The 15296-nt window shown below is 47.1% G+C and overlaps 1 protein-coding gene across 11 annotated transcripts in view; it reads left to right on the top strand.

The window, feature by feature from the left end:
• Positions 1-15296, top strand: part of PCBP3 (poly(rC) binding protein 3) — a 96187-nt gene that overhangs the window by 24577 nt on the left and 56314 nt on the right. For 8 of the 11 annotated variants that reach the window (XM_064515459.1, XM_064515453.1, XM_026107411.2 and 5 more), the window contains exons 3-4: positions 1293-1378; positions 3412-3535. In XM_064515459.1, the coding sequence (XP_064371529.1) occupies positions 3470-3535 (66 nt within the window). In that variant the 5' untranslated portion in view covers positions 1293-1378; positions 3412-3469. Of the gene's footprint in view, positions 1-1292; positions 1379-3340; positions 3541-10511; positions 10598-15296 lie in introns of those variants that run through there. The other 3 variants (XM_064515454.1, XM_064515457.1, XM_064515455.1) reach the window with 3 other exon arrangements.

Raw genomic sequence — 15296 nt, 5'->3', positions numbered from 1 at the left:
GAGAGCTAATGGGCAAGCTGGCAATGCAGAAAGGGAGCAATGCTTTCAATCTATCTCCTCTGCTGTATGAGGAAAGAGCAAAAGCAGAAAAAGCAGTTTTCGTGTCCCTGGCTTTGCTGTTTTTCTCTGATCTCCCTGCCTCACATTTGCAAGTCAGAGCTCAGTTGTGCATAAAGTAGAAATGAGCAGGCTGAAGTGAGACAGTTTCTGCTGTGTCCCCTGCTTTCTTGAGTCTTTCCCATGAGACCCTTCTTTCCTGGGTGCTGCAAAAAGCTAGATGTAGCAGTTTTGACACCTTTGTGCCCCAGAGCAGGCAGGGATTATTTCCTCCATCTCGGAGCCCTTCAGTGAGCGCTGCTTGCCTCTCTGCAGCTTGTTTGTCTGTGTGCCCATGGTGTGGCGCACAGGAGGGCAGTGCTGGATAGCAGGCAGGCAGGGTGCTGGATGCTGTGCAGGATGTGACCTCAGGGCTAGGGGAGAGGGTTTGTCTGGACTGAGTGCAGAGCACTGGGGGGTGATGGCTCAGTGCAGGTGGTGGGAAGTCAGAGTAGGATTTCTTTGCAGCCTCTTTTCCTCCTGCAGGCTGAATCCTTATCTGAGCTTCCTCCTTTGCATGTATTCTAATGAAGCGCAGATGAGGTTGGGAGGGATGTTGTGGGGCCTGGTGAAGGAGGAGGCCTTGGGCTGCAGTGTGCTGCTCACAGCTGATCATCGCTGGCTCTGAAACCTGGGAGAAAACCCAAAACTTTGACTGTCTGAAGCTTCAGCACAGAAAGGTAGAGGAGCATATGGTGCCCCTGCTCTAATATATTTAAGAAAAGCCAGTAGCTGGGGGCGGGGGGGGGGGGTTGCTAAAAGGAGATACAGATGCCTGTGAGGGACTGTGACCATGGTGAAAATATAGAAATTTGACCTAGGAAAGAGGGCGGATAGATGTTTAAGACTTTGGGGGGGGGGGGGTTCTTCTTTTTCTCAATATCTGAATTGGTGACCAGCAATTTGTTCTGACTGGCAAAATTACTGAAATTATCTTTTTTTTTTTTTTTTTTTTTTTTTACAAAATTGCCAAAATAATTACCCCAAAGTTGCTGACTTGGGGCTGTTTTCCCTGCAACAGACCCTGGCTCCTGGCTACCTGTTTGCTTCCCCCAAGCTGTCCCCTCCCTGGCCTTTCCAGAGACCCAGTCACAGCAGCGGGATGCTGCTTGGCTGCAGGTCACCCTGCCTGTGCCAGGGAGAGGGCAGTTTGCTGGGCCCACCCTGGGGTGCTGAGATCTCGCTCTTTCTTCCAGGTCTTCCCACATCGTCTCTGCCGCTGAACCCAGAGCCCTCTGCCCCCACTGGCCTCCCCGATCTGCCGCTGCCTGCTCCTCCAACGGTGAGCCTGCAGTCATCCTGGGAGAAGCCAGGAGGATAGCGTGAATTGGGCAGGAGAAGGCACCCTGCCTGTGTAGCCAGGGCTGAGAAGTCTCCTGACTTTTGTCTGGGATATGTAACCCTTGCTTGTGGCAAAGGAGGAGATCCCCAGCGCACCATCTTTGTCACCTTCCTGCTTGGGAGAGAGTAAATATTTGCTGCCAGCTGCAAGGAATTGTGTTTGGAAGCTGTCCCCTTCCCCATCACATTGCTGTGCTTTCCCAGTGGGTTGAAAAGCTCCTTTCCATTTTTTTGGTGATTTGTTTGGATTTCTTTTTCTCCCTCCTCTGTCTTCTGGCAGCCTGTGGGGGAGGATGTTCCATTTTTTTGACATTTTGTTTGTGGAATTTCAAATTTAGCTTAGTTATTTAGGCTCGGAAGGTAGTAGTTAGTGGTTTGTACTCCACATGGAGATTCGTTACAAGTGGAGCTCCTCATGGTCTATCCTGGAACTTGTGCTGTTTGCAGATGACACCAACTGGGGATGCAGTCCTTATGCTGGAAGGCAGGGCTGCTGTTCAGAGGGACCTAGATAACTGGATATCAGGGTGAAAAAAATGACATTGTGAGGGCAGTCAGGCACCAAGGCACAGGCTGCCCAGAGAAGTTGTGCAGTCTCTGTCCTTGGAGGTTTTTCAAGGCCCAACTGGATAAAGCCCTGAGCAACTTGGTCTGACCTCAGAGCTGACCCTGCTCTGAGCAGCACGTTGGACCAGAGACCTCCTAAGGTCCTTTCAAACCTCGGGGGTCCTGTGGGCTCCCTTCCCACCAACAGTCTCTCTCCCATGGCAGCTGCATTAGCATCTCACATTCAATTTATTGGAGACAAATCTGGGGACCCCGGATTTTGCAGTGACTCCTTACACCAGTGGTGGCTGAGTCATTGGAAAGTGAAAGACTTCCACTAAAAAAGCATAAGCTGCTATGACATGTTAAGAACAGTGCTAAGTCCAAGCAGTGAGCGGGGACTGCAGCTCTCCCATCCTGAGGCTCAAAGAAAGTTTTGGGTAATGGGGAGGTTTTTCTGCCCTCTGGCACCCAGCTTATTAGCAGCCCAGGCTGCTCGATTGATTTTATTGATGGGTTATGCATGCCCCAGTTAACTTATCAGGAGCAGCAGCAAAAATAAAGCAATAAAAATAACCCTGCACCCATGCAACTGAAATGTGCTGGATTATTTCCATTGCCTTTGTAATTTGATGTCTGGACAAAGCAGAGCCACAGTCTGTGCTCCGGTTCTCCCTGTGGGGGCAGTTCTTTGCAGCCAGACCACCTGGCTGCGGGTTATGCGGGGGTCTCGCTAGGGTCACGTCCCATGTGTCCCGATGTTACCAATCTGTGTGGTGGCATTTTGAGAGAGAAATCAATCCCAAATATGTGGGGCTTATATACTGTGTGTTTTTTACAGTCAGCTGAAAGGCTGTTGTGGAGAACAGCTGGTAAAAGAAGATGGATCCCATGGGCTCAGTAGTGAAACGACAATAACACCTGGAATCTGGCTAGCGATGTACAAATGATATTTTAGCCCTCTGAAAGAAGAAAATAAAATCCTCGAGTCATTTTATTCTTCTCAGAAATAGGGGTATAGGGGTATAGCTCCACAGGGGTGTTTTTAAGCAGCTGTCACAGAGCTGGGAAGGGTGTCTGAGCTAAGCCCCAGCTCCATTAGCAGTGACCCTCCAAGAAGCCCATCCCATGAAGGTGATTTTTGCCCATGGAGTTAGAGGAACTGAGCTGGCAATGCTGTGCTGGACTGTGTTTAAAGGGGTTATGCTGCCTAGCACTGCTTGCAATTTGCCTCCAGCAAAAGAGCAGAGGCCGAGAAATGTTGCAAGTGATCAAGGATCAGCCTTTAAAACTCCCCCAAGTGAGCTCCTGCCAGCTCCATCTGCTTAGGGCTTTGAGCAGGGCTCCTCAGTCCCACGCTAGCTGGACTGAGCTGCTGTCAGGCTTGGTTTGCCCTTTGTCTAACCTGTCCCTTGCCCCGGTCTGCAGGCCCGTGCCATCCGGTCGTGCTGTGGACTGTAGGTTTTGGCTCCGCACAGCGCTCAGCATGCCCTATTCTGGTGAAACCAGGCTTCCCAAGGAATCGCTCTGGAACTTGAGGCCAGCCTGCAGGGTAAGGTAAGGCAAGCCCAGTCTCTTTATAAATGTTGGGGGTGGGGGAGAGGGTGGTCTGTGCAGCTGCAGTACAGTCTTAGGCTATAACACACTTGCAAAGAGGCTGTGGTTGGGCTTCCCAGTAGAAACAGCGCTGTGGCATGGTGGAAAATGGAAGGGGGATTCACAGCCTGCATAGTGCAATCCTGGTAAAGGAGCTTCTGTTAAAACAGCAAATCAAAGCACTGGGAAGTGTTTAATGTCTTTAGGTGTGTTTTGCTGCCAGGGCCTCTTTTTGCAAAGGGGGCAGTGTTGCCCTGCTGTCACAGGTTTTCCATCCTGCCACCTCTACCCTCTGTACTCTGCTCTTCACTTTCCACCACACTGGTCACAGGGGTCCATTAGGACCAGCTAAAGAGCTAAGCTGGGAACTGCAGAGACAGGGTCATTTTCATCAGCTGCTCTGCTTTTGTTACTAAAATAGATCTGCTTTGGCCTTAAGCCATCATGTTGTCCCAGGCATTGACTATTGCAAATGAATGGCAGGGCAACATTTTCCATTAGCAAAGAGAACATGCTTCTCAGTGAGAATACAGCTCCATAAAGCAGAAATGCTGTGGCAACAGACAAATCCACCTCTCTTCTCTTTTTCTTTTTAGCGCCAAGGTTGCCAATCCTTATTTTCTAACCATAAAGTATTGGGAGAGAGCTGCCAAAGCAAATCTTTATACCTGTGAAAAGACGATGTATTTTGGACAAGCGGATAAAATTTTACAAGGATTTCTTAGAGGAAATGCAGGTGATCCACTAAGACTTAGCAAGGGTAGAATTTGCCTGAAAAACTGAGGAAGTCTACACAAAGTCACTAGTTATGTGGTGGGTGCTGTTTGTGCCAGGCCTCAAGTGCTCATGGCCTGAGCTGCAAATCTGTCTTCCTTAGCTCATAAGCAAGCACCTGTTTGTGAAGTTGGGAGGGGATAAATCTGCCCCAGGTCACCTTTTTGCACTGTGCCTGGGACTGCAGGCAGGGATTTGGGGAAAGGTCAGGCAACACAGAGCAAGAAATTGTTTTCCTTATCTGTAAAAACACACTTAGCTGAAGGACAGCTAGAGTTTTGCAGCTTTATGAAAGCCCCAGGCTCCTGTGGTTCTCTGCAGCTTGCCCCCTCTCTGTCCTCCCTGGAGAGGGCTGCCTAGGGCTGCGTGTAACTTCACCCACAGACCAAACTGGAAGATGCTGTTCCAACTCTCATCCGTGACCTTGGTTCAGAGACCCCCTTGTGTCTGGCAGAAACACTGTCTGAGCAGGGAACCCATGTGCTCATGTTCCCCCTTTGGGGAAGTATGGAAAGAATGGGGAAATAAGCAGATGCATTCAGGTCATGAAGCTGCAGCTTAAGTGACACAGGTATGGTATATGCTGCCAGCATTAGCTGCATGATGCAGGAGTCCCTGAAGGACTTGCCATTGTCCAGATGCTACAGGCTGGGCCCTGTTGTGCCAGGACCTATATTGCCTCTGCTGTCACGGTCCACTGCACATATGTGCTATGGACAGTCTCTCCTACAAATGTGTTCTTCTGTAGTTTTTCCGGGAGGCCATGACGTTCCTGCCAGTAGCTTGGAGGTTCAAGGTAATTCAAGGAAGGGCCTGTTTGGTAAAGGTGCTTTGGGGTGCATTCCTTGAGTGCTCTGCCTCTTCTCTGGTCCCTCGCTTCCTGCCTCTGCAAGGCAGGTCTCAGCTAGCGGTGCCTCATAGCCAAATACCAGGACACCTTGGGGACATCCTTGCTGTGGGGAGCTGAGGGTAGTCAGGACCAGCTTTGGATCAAGTCCCCAGGCTGACTTCCCACGAGCTGCCATAACTCTGCAGTCTGTCTGGCACATGCATTTATTCGCTAACTTTAGTGAAGACACTTTTCTGCAAATAAGTTATTAAAGCATAATTTGTACAAACACCATGACACCCTGCAACTCCCATCATCCTCTAGGAAGGTCTCCAACCTCATTTTTCTACCTTCCCATGCTTCCCTGTCAAAAGTACAATCATTTCTCCTAAGACTGTGCCCCAGCCCCGCTCCTGCATTCCCAGTCAGACAGGAGAGGTGCACATGGTTGTGGGAGCTGCCACCTTGTACAGAGACACACTGATCCCTGGTACCCTGGCTCTGTGGAACCCACCTCAAAATGCAAGGCAAGGTATGGTTGTCTTTTTTTTTTTTCCTACCTTAGGACACGAACAGCAGCTAAACACAGTGGTTGTCTTTAGTTGCTCCTTCTTATTCTGTCCAAAGATCCTCACAGAGGTGGTTGGCCAAGGGCTGTTTAGTGACCTGTGGAGCTGTTCAGCTGGTGGTAATGCAGGGATGTGGTTTGGAGCCTGGCTAGTGCTGGAGTTTGGTCATGCGACCACTGTGGGATGGCCCTGCCCTTGCTTACCTGCAGATATCATACCTGACAATAGAGGCTGGGGACTACTTGAGCCCATCCTAAGGGGAAGCATGGCTCAGAAACCCTTGCTGTCTGCAGCTTGAAGGGCAGCACCAGCACAGCTGTAATGGAAGGACTGTGGTGTACTCAGGTTGTACATGGCCTGGTGAATATCAGCCCCCAGTTTGTCAGGAAGCATTGCCCTCATTAAGGGTACATAATGGTTCCTTGACATGACAGTGAGGAAACCAGCATGGTAGTGAAATCACAGCTTTGTTCTGCAGAAGTGCTTTGTTCTTTCTAGCTGGGCAGCTTCCTGCCCCTATAGTTAAAAGCCATCTCATAGGGTAGGGGGGTCTGTTAAAATGAGTCTGCTTCAGCTCTTTTCTTTTAAGTGCTAAGTCTTCAAGACTCTGTCTCAGATGTCTTTCCCCTGGGACCCATAGGAACAACAGATTATGGAGCCCTGCAGTGACAGTCTCTGGTGATGGTGGTTTGTCCTTGTGACCTTGAGCATGCCTTCAATGCCTCTTCTCTTCCCCTCCATCCCCCACCATTATTTGTGACCTCTGTGCTGGGATTTCCTACGGAGCAACATGATGATATAGGACCTACTGCTCTGCCTAGAGCTATCTGTGGCATCAAAACTGTGCATTTTGTTTTTCTAAAGCTGGTCATTGCTGAAAAGCAAGGAAACGTGGGACTGTGTTTCATCCTTTGAATTCAGAGCTGATCCTATGTATATAATACAGTGATTTGCTTATTGCATGCTGGTTACTTTGTAACAAAACTACAGGTACTACAGAAACCTGAAAAATTGCTTTTTTAGACCACCTGGCATCAGGAAATTGCTGTTCTTCCTCATGTCTAAGCAATGCTGAAAGCAGCCACTGTTAGTACTGAAGGCTGGGGCTGTTAGGGAGTGAGCAAGGTGCGGGCTGTGATGCTGACAAGGAGAAATGTTGACTGTTGGATGAGTCTGTGGAGGGAACATCCCTGTCAACCACAAATGATTTTAGTTTGACCCTTCTGCTTAATCTGAACTTGAAGGTGAACTAGCAAAGTTAACAACATTGATCCGGGATGTGAATTATCAGCACTGTGCTGTGCCCTGCCCTGCGGAGAGCACGGCCACAAGCACTTCGTCCCTTTCCCACTATTTTTTTCTGCCTCCCCTTCACGCCCTTCCAAAGCAATTAGTCAAAGCGGGCGCCCCAGTGCAGCACCCTCGTGCTGTGAGCACCACTGACCTTGCTGGGGGCCAGGGGGGAGACGGCATATAGGCGCATGCAAAGAGCTGCCCATGGTGTTTGACGGCCCTTCTCCCATCCACTGTCGCATCTCCAGCACTGGTAAGCTCGATGTTTGCCTGCTATTGGCTTGGGGGTCTGTGGGTTTACATTTTAAAAGCAAAGAATTTGGTATTGATAAAGCACAGGCCCTGTTTGGCTACTGGAAAAATGAATTTGCTTGGCGCTTAGCCAATTCAAACTGCGTGCTAGGAAGCACGTTTCTTGTAGGTAACGATATTTTGTGTTAAACTCCATGGTGACTATGACTCAGGGGAACTGATGTCTTAACAAGCAATGAAATATCAGTGGTGTTTAATCCAGCCTGAGTTTGCAGACCAAAATAATTTGAAGCATTTTTCTACTGCTCTTAGAGAAGTCTTTAGATAAAATGCCATATCATCTGGCAAATTATTTTTCTTTGACCTGTTGGGAAATAAAGCAGATAAAACCTGAATATAACCTGGAAACCTAGAAACTTGCCTTAGCTAATGCATAAAGTTCTTTCAGGGGGAATAAAAAGATGTTATATGCTCTCCCAACATCTTTCTTGCCCTAGTCACAAATTTTCTGCTGTTGAAAATAACCGTTTTAATCTCAGTATTGTTCTGATCTTTTAATCCAGCTTGCTTTCTATTGACAGAGCAGCCTAAAATTATTTCTGTCTGCCTATTATATAATTATTCAGAAGATTACTCTGGAGCCAGATTTAGCTGAACATTGCCTGCAAAGGATGAGGGGGCTGTGAATGGAGAGCAGTGGTGCTAAAGGTGGAATATTTCTCATACCAGTTTGGATGCTGTCCATTGCAAAATGCAGGAGGGGAAAGCAGTGAGCTGTGACTGGTTTTGGCTTTATGAAAACTTGCATTTGAGTATGCAATAGCGAGTAAGGTTGTCCCTCAGCCTGTATTAGTTAAAATAAAGTGCCCCAGCATCTGGCTGGTGGCTGGAGAAGTGTGGCCCTGCAGTCCAGAAAGGGTTTCAGTTGAAATGTGAAGTGCATTAATGCTCTGACTGCCTGTCCATGGGGGAGTTCAGCTGCCCCAGATGGGCCATGGTCACCTGGCCCCTTCCCCATAGGGCTGGGGACCCTACAGTGGGGCCAGCTGTTCACATGCTCTTAGGGAAGAGCATCCTCTCTGCCTCTGGGAACCCATGTCCTGTGTGGTGTTCCTGAAGTATTTCCTAGAATTGCTTCCACATGGACATTGCCATATAACATCAATTGCTGTTGGCCCATGTGCTGCTCCTGCACCCACCCCTCTGCACTTCTGCACTGTTCTGGTCACTTTATCGCTTTATTTCCATCTTTGATAACACCATGTGAGACAATCAAGTCTCAGGAAGGAACTGGAAAAGTAGGCTATGCGTTGCACTTGCAGAAGCATCTGACTTCTCCTGTCCCAGTATAGAGCTGCATGCTTGGGAAGAACCACAATGAAGAATTAACAGCTGTGCTGAGCACTGGATTTGGACATGGTGGTAATGCTTAGAAGGCATAGAGGTGGTTCTTTCTCACAAAAATCAAAGTTCAGCTGGTTCTTCAAGCCCTAAGATAACAGTGTAGATTGGGACAGCTGCTTTGCAGACATAAGTTCACTGAAATTCAAGGCCACATGCGAGAGGTGGGCACACTTGAGACATTCCATTTCCCTGAGTGATAAACAAGTATATCACTGGCATGACAAGATGGCACAGTTAAGAGATTTTCCAAGTGAAGACTTAAATTGCCAGAAAATGCAGCTTCTGACCTACACAAACTATGGACATGAACTTTGGGAAAAATAAGAGGATATCTTGGGCTCCAAAAAGCTGAAATTCCTTTTTTTCCCTCCCCACACTGAGCATTCTGACTCTAAATTAATGTGCTGGTACAAAAGAACTATGTTTAACTTAAAATAAATAAATCCAAGAAAATCAAAACCTAGAAACAAAGTGAGCTCAAGCACACTTCCTCTTTAGTCACCTAAAAGAAAAAGGAGCAAACTCCAGCTCTTTGCTCCATCAGCTTCCAGACCTTAGGATGCTCCTGGGGCTTGCGTTCCTGTTGAGCGTTGGTGTGTGAGGCCACGGGGACTTTCTGTTACCAAGGGAAGGTGAAAAGCTGCCTGGCCTGTCAGTCAGCAATGGTCCAGACTCGGTATTGGCTCTTTGAACTGAATTTTGAAAGATATGAGCTAGGCAAACTGGGAAAGAGGCCTTTCCTAAAAACCCTGCGTGAGCTGCTCTGCCCTACAAAATGCTGCATGCTGAGCCTAGGTGAGAGGGGGCCCACAGCTGCTCTCTGGTTTTTAGGTTCCCAGCTTCTGCGTGTTTGGAAAGTATCTATGAGGGAGACTTTGAAATGTCCTCCAAGCCTACCATGGCCATGTAGTTGGAGCAGATGATGCCTGCCCTGAGCATGCCACAGTCCCTCCACTGTTCCCGGTGTGCAGTGCTTCTTGGTTCTTCTCCCAAGAAAACTATTTCATGCCCCCTTTGCCTGCAAAGCATAAGATTTATTGGCTCTTGGAGCAATGGGTTGGTGTAACCACTGAGTGTTACCCAGGATGGCAGCAGAAAATGTGATCAGTTTGGGAAAGGTCAGGAAAAATGCGGGGAGGTGAGTGGTTTTTCTCTTTTCTTGTTTGTGGGGTTTTTTTTTCCTTTGCAAAGAAGCTGTTGTAACACTTACCTCCTTTGTCCCCTTCCTCCCAGGCTCAGTGGATGGGATGCCCCAGCTGAGCGCTGGCATTTACAGTTAGGGCTTCAAAGAGAACTTTCTACTGGTTGCAACCTGCTCGCAAGAAAATTATTTTAACGTACCCCGTCACCAGCAGCCCCACCAGTGGTTAAACGTTTGTGTTACTGTACGAACTCTTCTTCCTCCCAGAGGCCCTTTTCCCTGGAGCTCGTGGGCAGGCAGCGTTCTGCTGATACCCTGGCAAAGCGGCTCCAAATTTCCCCATATAAACAGGCAGCGCCCCAGTGCTTGTCTCGTACTGGAGCTCCTTTCCCTTTCATGTTGAAAGCATTGGCTGGTTCGTCCGCATTGCCTTGAGGCAACCTGATTTGCTCAGTGGCCTTTAAAAAAGAAAAAAAAAATCAAAACCCACTGAAATGACAAACATCAGCGGTGGGAGCATCCCCCTTTCCAGCAAACCAAGGGATGTGGGAGAAAATAGGTCACATGCTCTTCATCCTGTGTCACGTGGTTGCCATCCCAGGGCCAATGAGGTTTTGAGCCCTCTGCGCTTTACAGCAAAAGATCACTGGGATTTTTTTCCCCGTTGCATTTTTCATCTTTTCCAAACGTGGAGAGTGGCCATCTGTCCAAACCCCCATCACACGGAATCACTGCTAACACGGCTCTTTGGGGAAGGTAAGAAGATTTGAAAGATTGTGTTGGTGGAAGTCCACCTGCTGCGTATAACTTTTTGTACAGATGAAAAATAGTGAGGAATCATGAAGTCAGTCAGGGCTGGGACTCCAGTAAGGGTTAAAAGAGCTTTGAACACTTAAGAATCTTCTTAAGTGAATCTCTTAGTCTCCTGAGTCGAGAAAATTTGAGTCTTCATTAGGTGGAAGTGGAATTATGGGAAAAATAATTAGGTGCCTGAATAATGTAGTTCATGGTGCTTCGAGTTTCTCCTATAAAATACTTGGATTTGAAAAATAGTCATTACTTGTTGCAGAGTGCGCTTTATTTTCATGAAATTCAGTCTTACCCTATAATTAGTGGCTAATGCTAAAGATAATACCATTGAGTAGTGAAGCCTTTGTTTCTGTGTTAAACTAGAAGAGGTTAAATATTCTACTTACGTATAACTTCTGATGCATGCTTTGGATACTGTTGTTTATATACAAGCACAGAGTGTAAATAGAACAATTTGAATTGGCTTAAAGAAAATGCAGCTAAAGTAGACTTTAATCACTTATTTGTGCGGCAATACAGTAAACCCCCAAACCAAAATGTTTTTAGGATACAAGCATATAAAACCTATTTGATTTCTCTTTTACCTTTCGATTCTGTTTCCTGTTTTTTCCTACCTTTTCATGCACCAAGGAAATGGACTGAAATCTGATTTTTGGAAAGAGGAGTATCTTTTGTGAGGCTTGCTTTGTTTTCTTCTCAGTTTGCCAATTTTTTGGTAACTTTTTAGCATAGCTAAATTCTTTCTGATACCGTTATGTTTCTTTGGTTAAACCATTGCTTTATACATATAAAAGCAAAATATTAGTTTCAAATATTCTGGAGGACTTAAACGCTGTTGAAATCAATAGCAAAATATCAGCATCTTATTATAAAGAGAAAATGCTCTCTGACATTTTTCTTGAAATTTGAATTTTCTGGGCTAATGTAACTTTAATTTGAGCCATACTAGAAAATCTTATTGTATTGTTCAAAAGTCATGTCTAGCTTAAAAATCAGTCAGACACATTGGATCAAGGGCATTGTGTTTAAGTTTCCATAAAATGATTGATCTTTGTTTTGACAGATGTAAAGTTAGATGTTAGCCTGCATTTTCATACAGAAACCAAACCCTGAAAAAGCAATTTTGCATAATATCTATGAATTCATTTTTAATATAGAGTTCCCAAACAATTCAGTAATATTTTTGAAGCCCTCAGTCACAGACACTTCTCTTACGGATTAATTTATATGAAGATTTTTAGTATTCACAGATATAAAGGAAAATTTTTAGATTCTTTCTTCCTGAACAAAAATGTTTAGAAGTGTTCTTAGTCTAGCTAAATTAAAAGATTATTTCTTTCTGAACAAAATAGATTGTTTTGGTAGGGGGGCAGAGGGGGAAGACTTGATTAAGACCAAGGGAAAAATCTTTTAAAAAAATTTAAAGATTATTTTAATGGTTTATTGCAATGAGTGTAAGTTGTCTTTAAAATACTTTGAAGAAGCTATGGGATTTTAATGCAAAGAATCAGAAAATGAGCGCTCTCATGATCTGTGTTAGTTTGTGCAGAAGGGACCTAGCAAGCTATCTTTTGTAGGTTACAATGATTTTTGATGGAAGTGAAGGATTCCTGTGTATCCATCTAGAAAGACAGCATTTGTTACATTGTAGAAAGTTCCTTTAGATAATTTACAAATGATGCTTTCATTCCTCACATTTTGTGGTCCTTGTTTGTCTCCACATTAAGATGTGGAACTGCTTTTCCAAGGTGACTGGATAATTGTTTTTTCCATCAAGTATGACATCTACTTCAGAAATAAAATTTTCCACAATTGGAGAAAGTAGAGTTTGTTCTGTGGTAGAAAAAAATATGGCCCCTTGCACCTCCGATAGCCCGATCTTCAGCCCGCAGAGGGCTACTTGGACAAGCTGAGATGCTGGCAGCACATTCGTGGTTAGAAGAGTTTCGTGGTTCTCATTGCAGCACTAGCTCCTTTTCCGTGGCACAGGGACAAAGAAATTGGAATTCTATTAGAAATGAAGCATTTGTAGTCCTGGGTCTGCTGGAAACCCATACCAAAACATGTCTGCTTTTTCCCTTGCTTTTGCAAAGCATTACGCTCCAGGAGGGATGGGGGTGGTCCCCCCGGTTGGCTGCAGGGATGATGAAGGGGTTTATGGCTGTGCAGTGTTGGGTCTGGCATGCGGAGGTTGCGTCTCGCTGCCTGGGTCCCCGACAAGCAAAACAAAGGACGCTTTCTCAGCACTGCTGTTGCGGCTGAAGCCTGGGGATACGTTGCGTCGCCATGACTGGGGTGGTTGCACAGGGTTGTGTGTCTGGCGTAATGTCTCCGTCCTTGCATCAGAAGGGTGGGTGACAGCGGTGGGCTGTAGTCTGAATTTACCAGGCCTCCACGGGCACCTTTTGATTAGTGGAAATGGAAAGTGAATTTAAACGGCTTTCCCTGGGGATGAGAGCTGTCCTTATCCCTGTAGCAAGCTTCTTTCTGCTTTTTGCTGTAGTGCATTCATTGTGGTACTGCAATTTTGTGTTTGTGTGTGTGTATATATCTGTATATATATGTGTGTGTGTGTGTATGTTATTCAGGCTTTGCAAAAAGAGTTGGTAATGTGCAATGGGTGCCAGTGCAGGGCATCCTGCTAATACCAGACGTGGTCAAGCCCTTGAATGTACCTTCTATCAGAGTTGCTGTTTGGGTACAACTCAGCACAGGGCGGAGGTAGGTCAGTGTGGGTTGCTCAACCTGCCCTGCTTTTTGGCAGGCACCTTCAGGGAGGCAGGAAGGCATAGCTGCACCTTGGCTCTCCCCAGCGTGCTGCAGGGTGGTAGGAGGAACAGCCCCGGTGTGGACTGCAAGGTGCAGAGCATCCTTCCCCTGCCTGCAGGCTGGGGACAGCAGTGGGTCCCATGCTGCTGGGACCATTGCAGTGGCAGTCCCCTTCCTGCCAGGGGCAGGGAGGAATAATGTGGGCACAGCTGTGCTCAGAGTTGTGTGTAGGGATAGCCCCTTCTCTGATAGCTGGCAGCCTGGATTCCTGGTGAATCCTGGGCTAGCAGATTTTTACAAGCAGACTAATTTACTCATTGGTGTATTTTGCTCACTGTTTAGACCTGAGGTTATAGAGGACCTACTACAGGGAGAAGTAGAGAGGAAAACACAACTCTCCCCTTGATTTTAATCGAGGTTGAGATTTAGCTGAAGTGAAAATAGATAGGGAGTGACAGTTTTGGAGCCTGCTGTCAGGGTCTGAACATAGCGCGGCCGGCGATCCACCCTCGGCTGCGGAGAGCCGCATAATGACTTCCCCCATACCTTGTCCTTGCCAGCCAAGCTCGGGCGTGATGGTGGCCTGGAGACCCACCACCACCTTGCTGGCGTCAGGCTGCCCAGTGAGCTAACCTTTGCACGGGGTGCCTGCCAAGTGGGATGGAGAGGGCGGTATGGCCTTGCTCCACCTCCTGCATTGCAGATCTCATGGCCCAAAGGCTGCCTGCGCAACCTGGCCACCAGCGGTCTTTGTTTCATGTGCCATCCTTGCATCCTTGTTCCTCACAGTGCTTTGGGGGGGGGGGGGGGTCACACCACTGGGGCATAGCATCAGATGAGTTGTGTGCATGTCATGCTCTTTGAGCCTGTCTTCATCCTGCTTCATTTTTCAGCTTTCTGTGCATAGATGATTAAAAGAGGAAAGACTGTTCAAGTGCTGTGTCCTGACGGATTTGTGATCCCCGAAGTTGCTCTGTCTTGGCTGAGCAATGCCAGGTCTTGGCTGAGCAGTGCCAGGTTACTTCTTTACGGATTGGGAGAGACTCCTGCCCCAAGGCTCTCCCTGCCCATGCTTCCCATGAGATGCCCTTCCCTACTTGGCAGCTCCTCATCCAGCCTAGAGACCAGACAGTCTCTGACTGTGGGTGGAAAACATGGGCTTGGGTTTGCAGAGACCCAGCACAAATGGGAGAAATGCTGCAGGCAAAGCACATGTTTGGATCCTGACCCGAACCCACAGGCACTGGAAGATAGAGTTTATAACACAAGACTGGACCAAGCAGGATAGGGCAGCTTGCCTTGCCAACCTATCAGTCTTGCTTTGTTCCCATGAATTTTTGCCAAGTGCAGCATTGTCAGGCAGAATAATGGCTTCCAAGCTGCATCCAGTCTCTCTTCTGCACACAGCCCATGGTGGGGAAAATGGGAAGGCCTGCCCATTTCCTTCACCTACAGTTTCTGCTGTCCCTGGAGCAGAAGGCATCTGGGCCCAGCCTTGAGGTGCTTTGAAAAATTCAAAGTAACATTCATGAGAGCAGCCCCAAACCCCTGCCCTTTCATGCACAGCTTGACATTGGACTGTCTAACTAAAAACAAAAAAACAAAAAAAACCATGCAATTGGAAATTGGTCAAATCATGTATGTTTTGTAGATACTGGAGAATGGTCAAAATAATCTCTGAGTGCATCTAAGGAGACCTAGCAGTAACAGAAGAAAATCCTTCCTCAGCTAACAAGGAGACACTATGCCAGGGCATTGGGTCTGGCCCAGTCTGGCCACCGCCCAGTCATTTGTGATGTGCTGGAAAGGCCAAATCTGGCAGCCTGCTGCTTAAATCAGTCCTGTTGTCTGCAAGGAGGCCATAGGTGCCTTGCAG

This window comes from Dromaius novaehollandiae, chromosome 7 (assembly GCF_036370855.1).
Source record: "Dromaius novaehollandiae isolate bDroNov1 chromosome 7, bDroNov1.hap1, whole genome shotgun sequence".
NCBI classification, from domain to species: domain Eukaryota; kingdom Metazoa; phylum Chordata; class Aves; order Casuariiformes; family Dromaiidae; genus Dromaius; species Dromaius novaehollandiae.
Note: the sequence above shows the minus strand (reverse complement) of the source record. Positions and strands in the feature narration are given on the sequence as shown.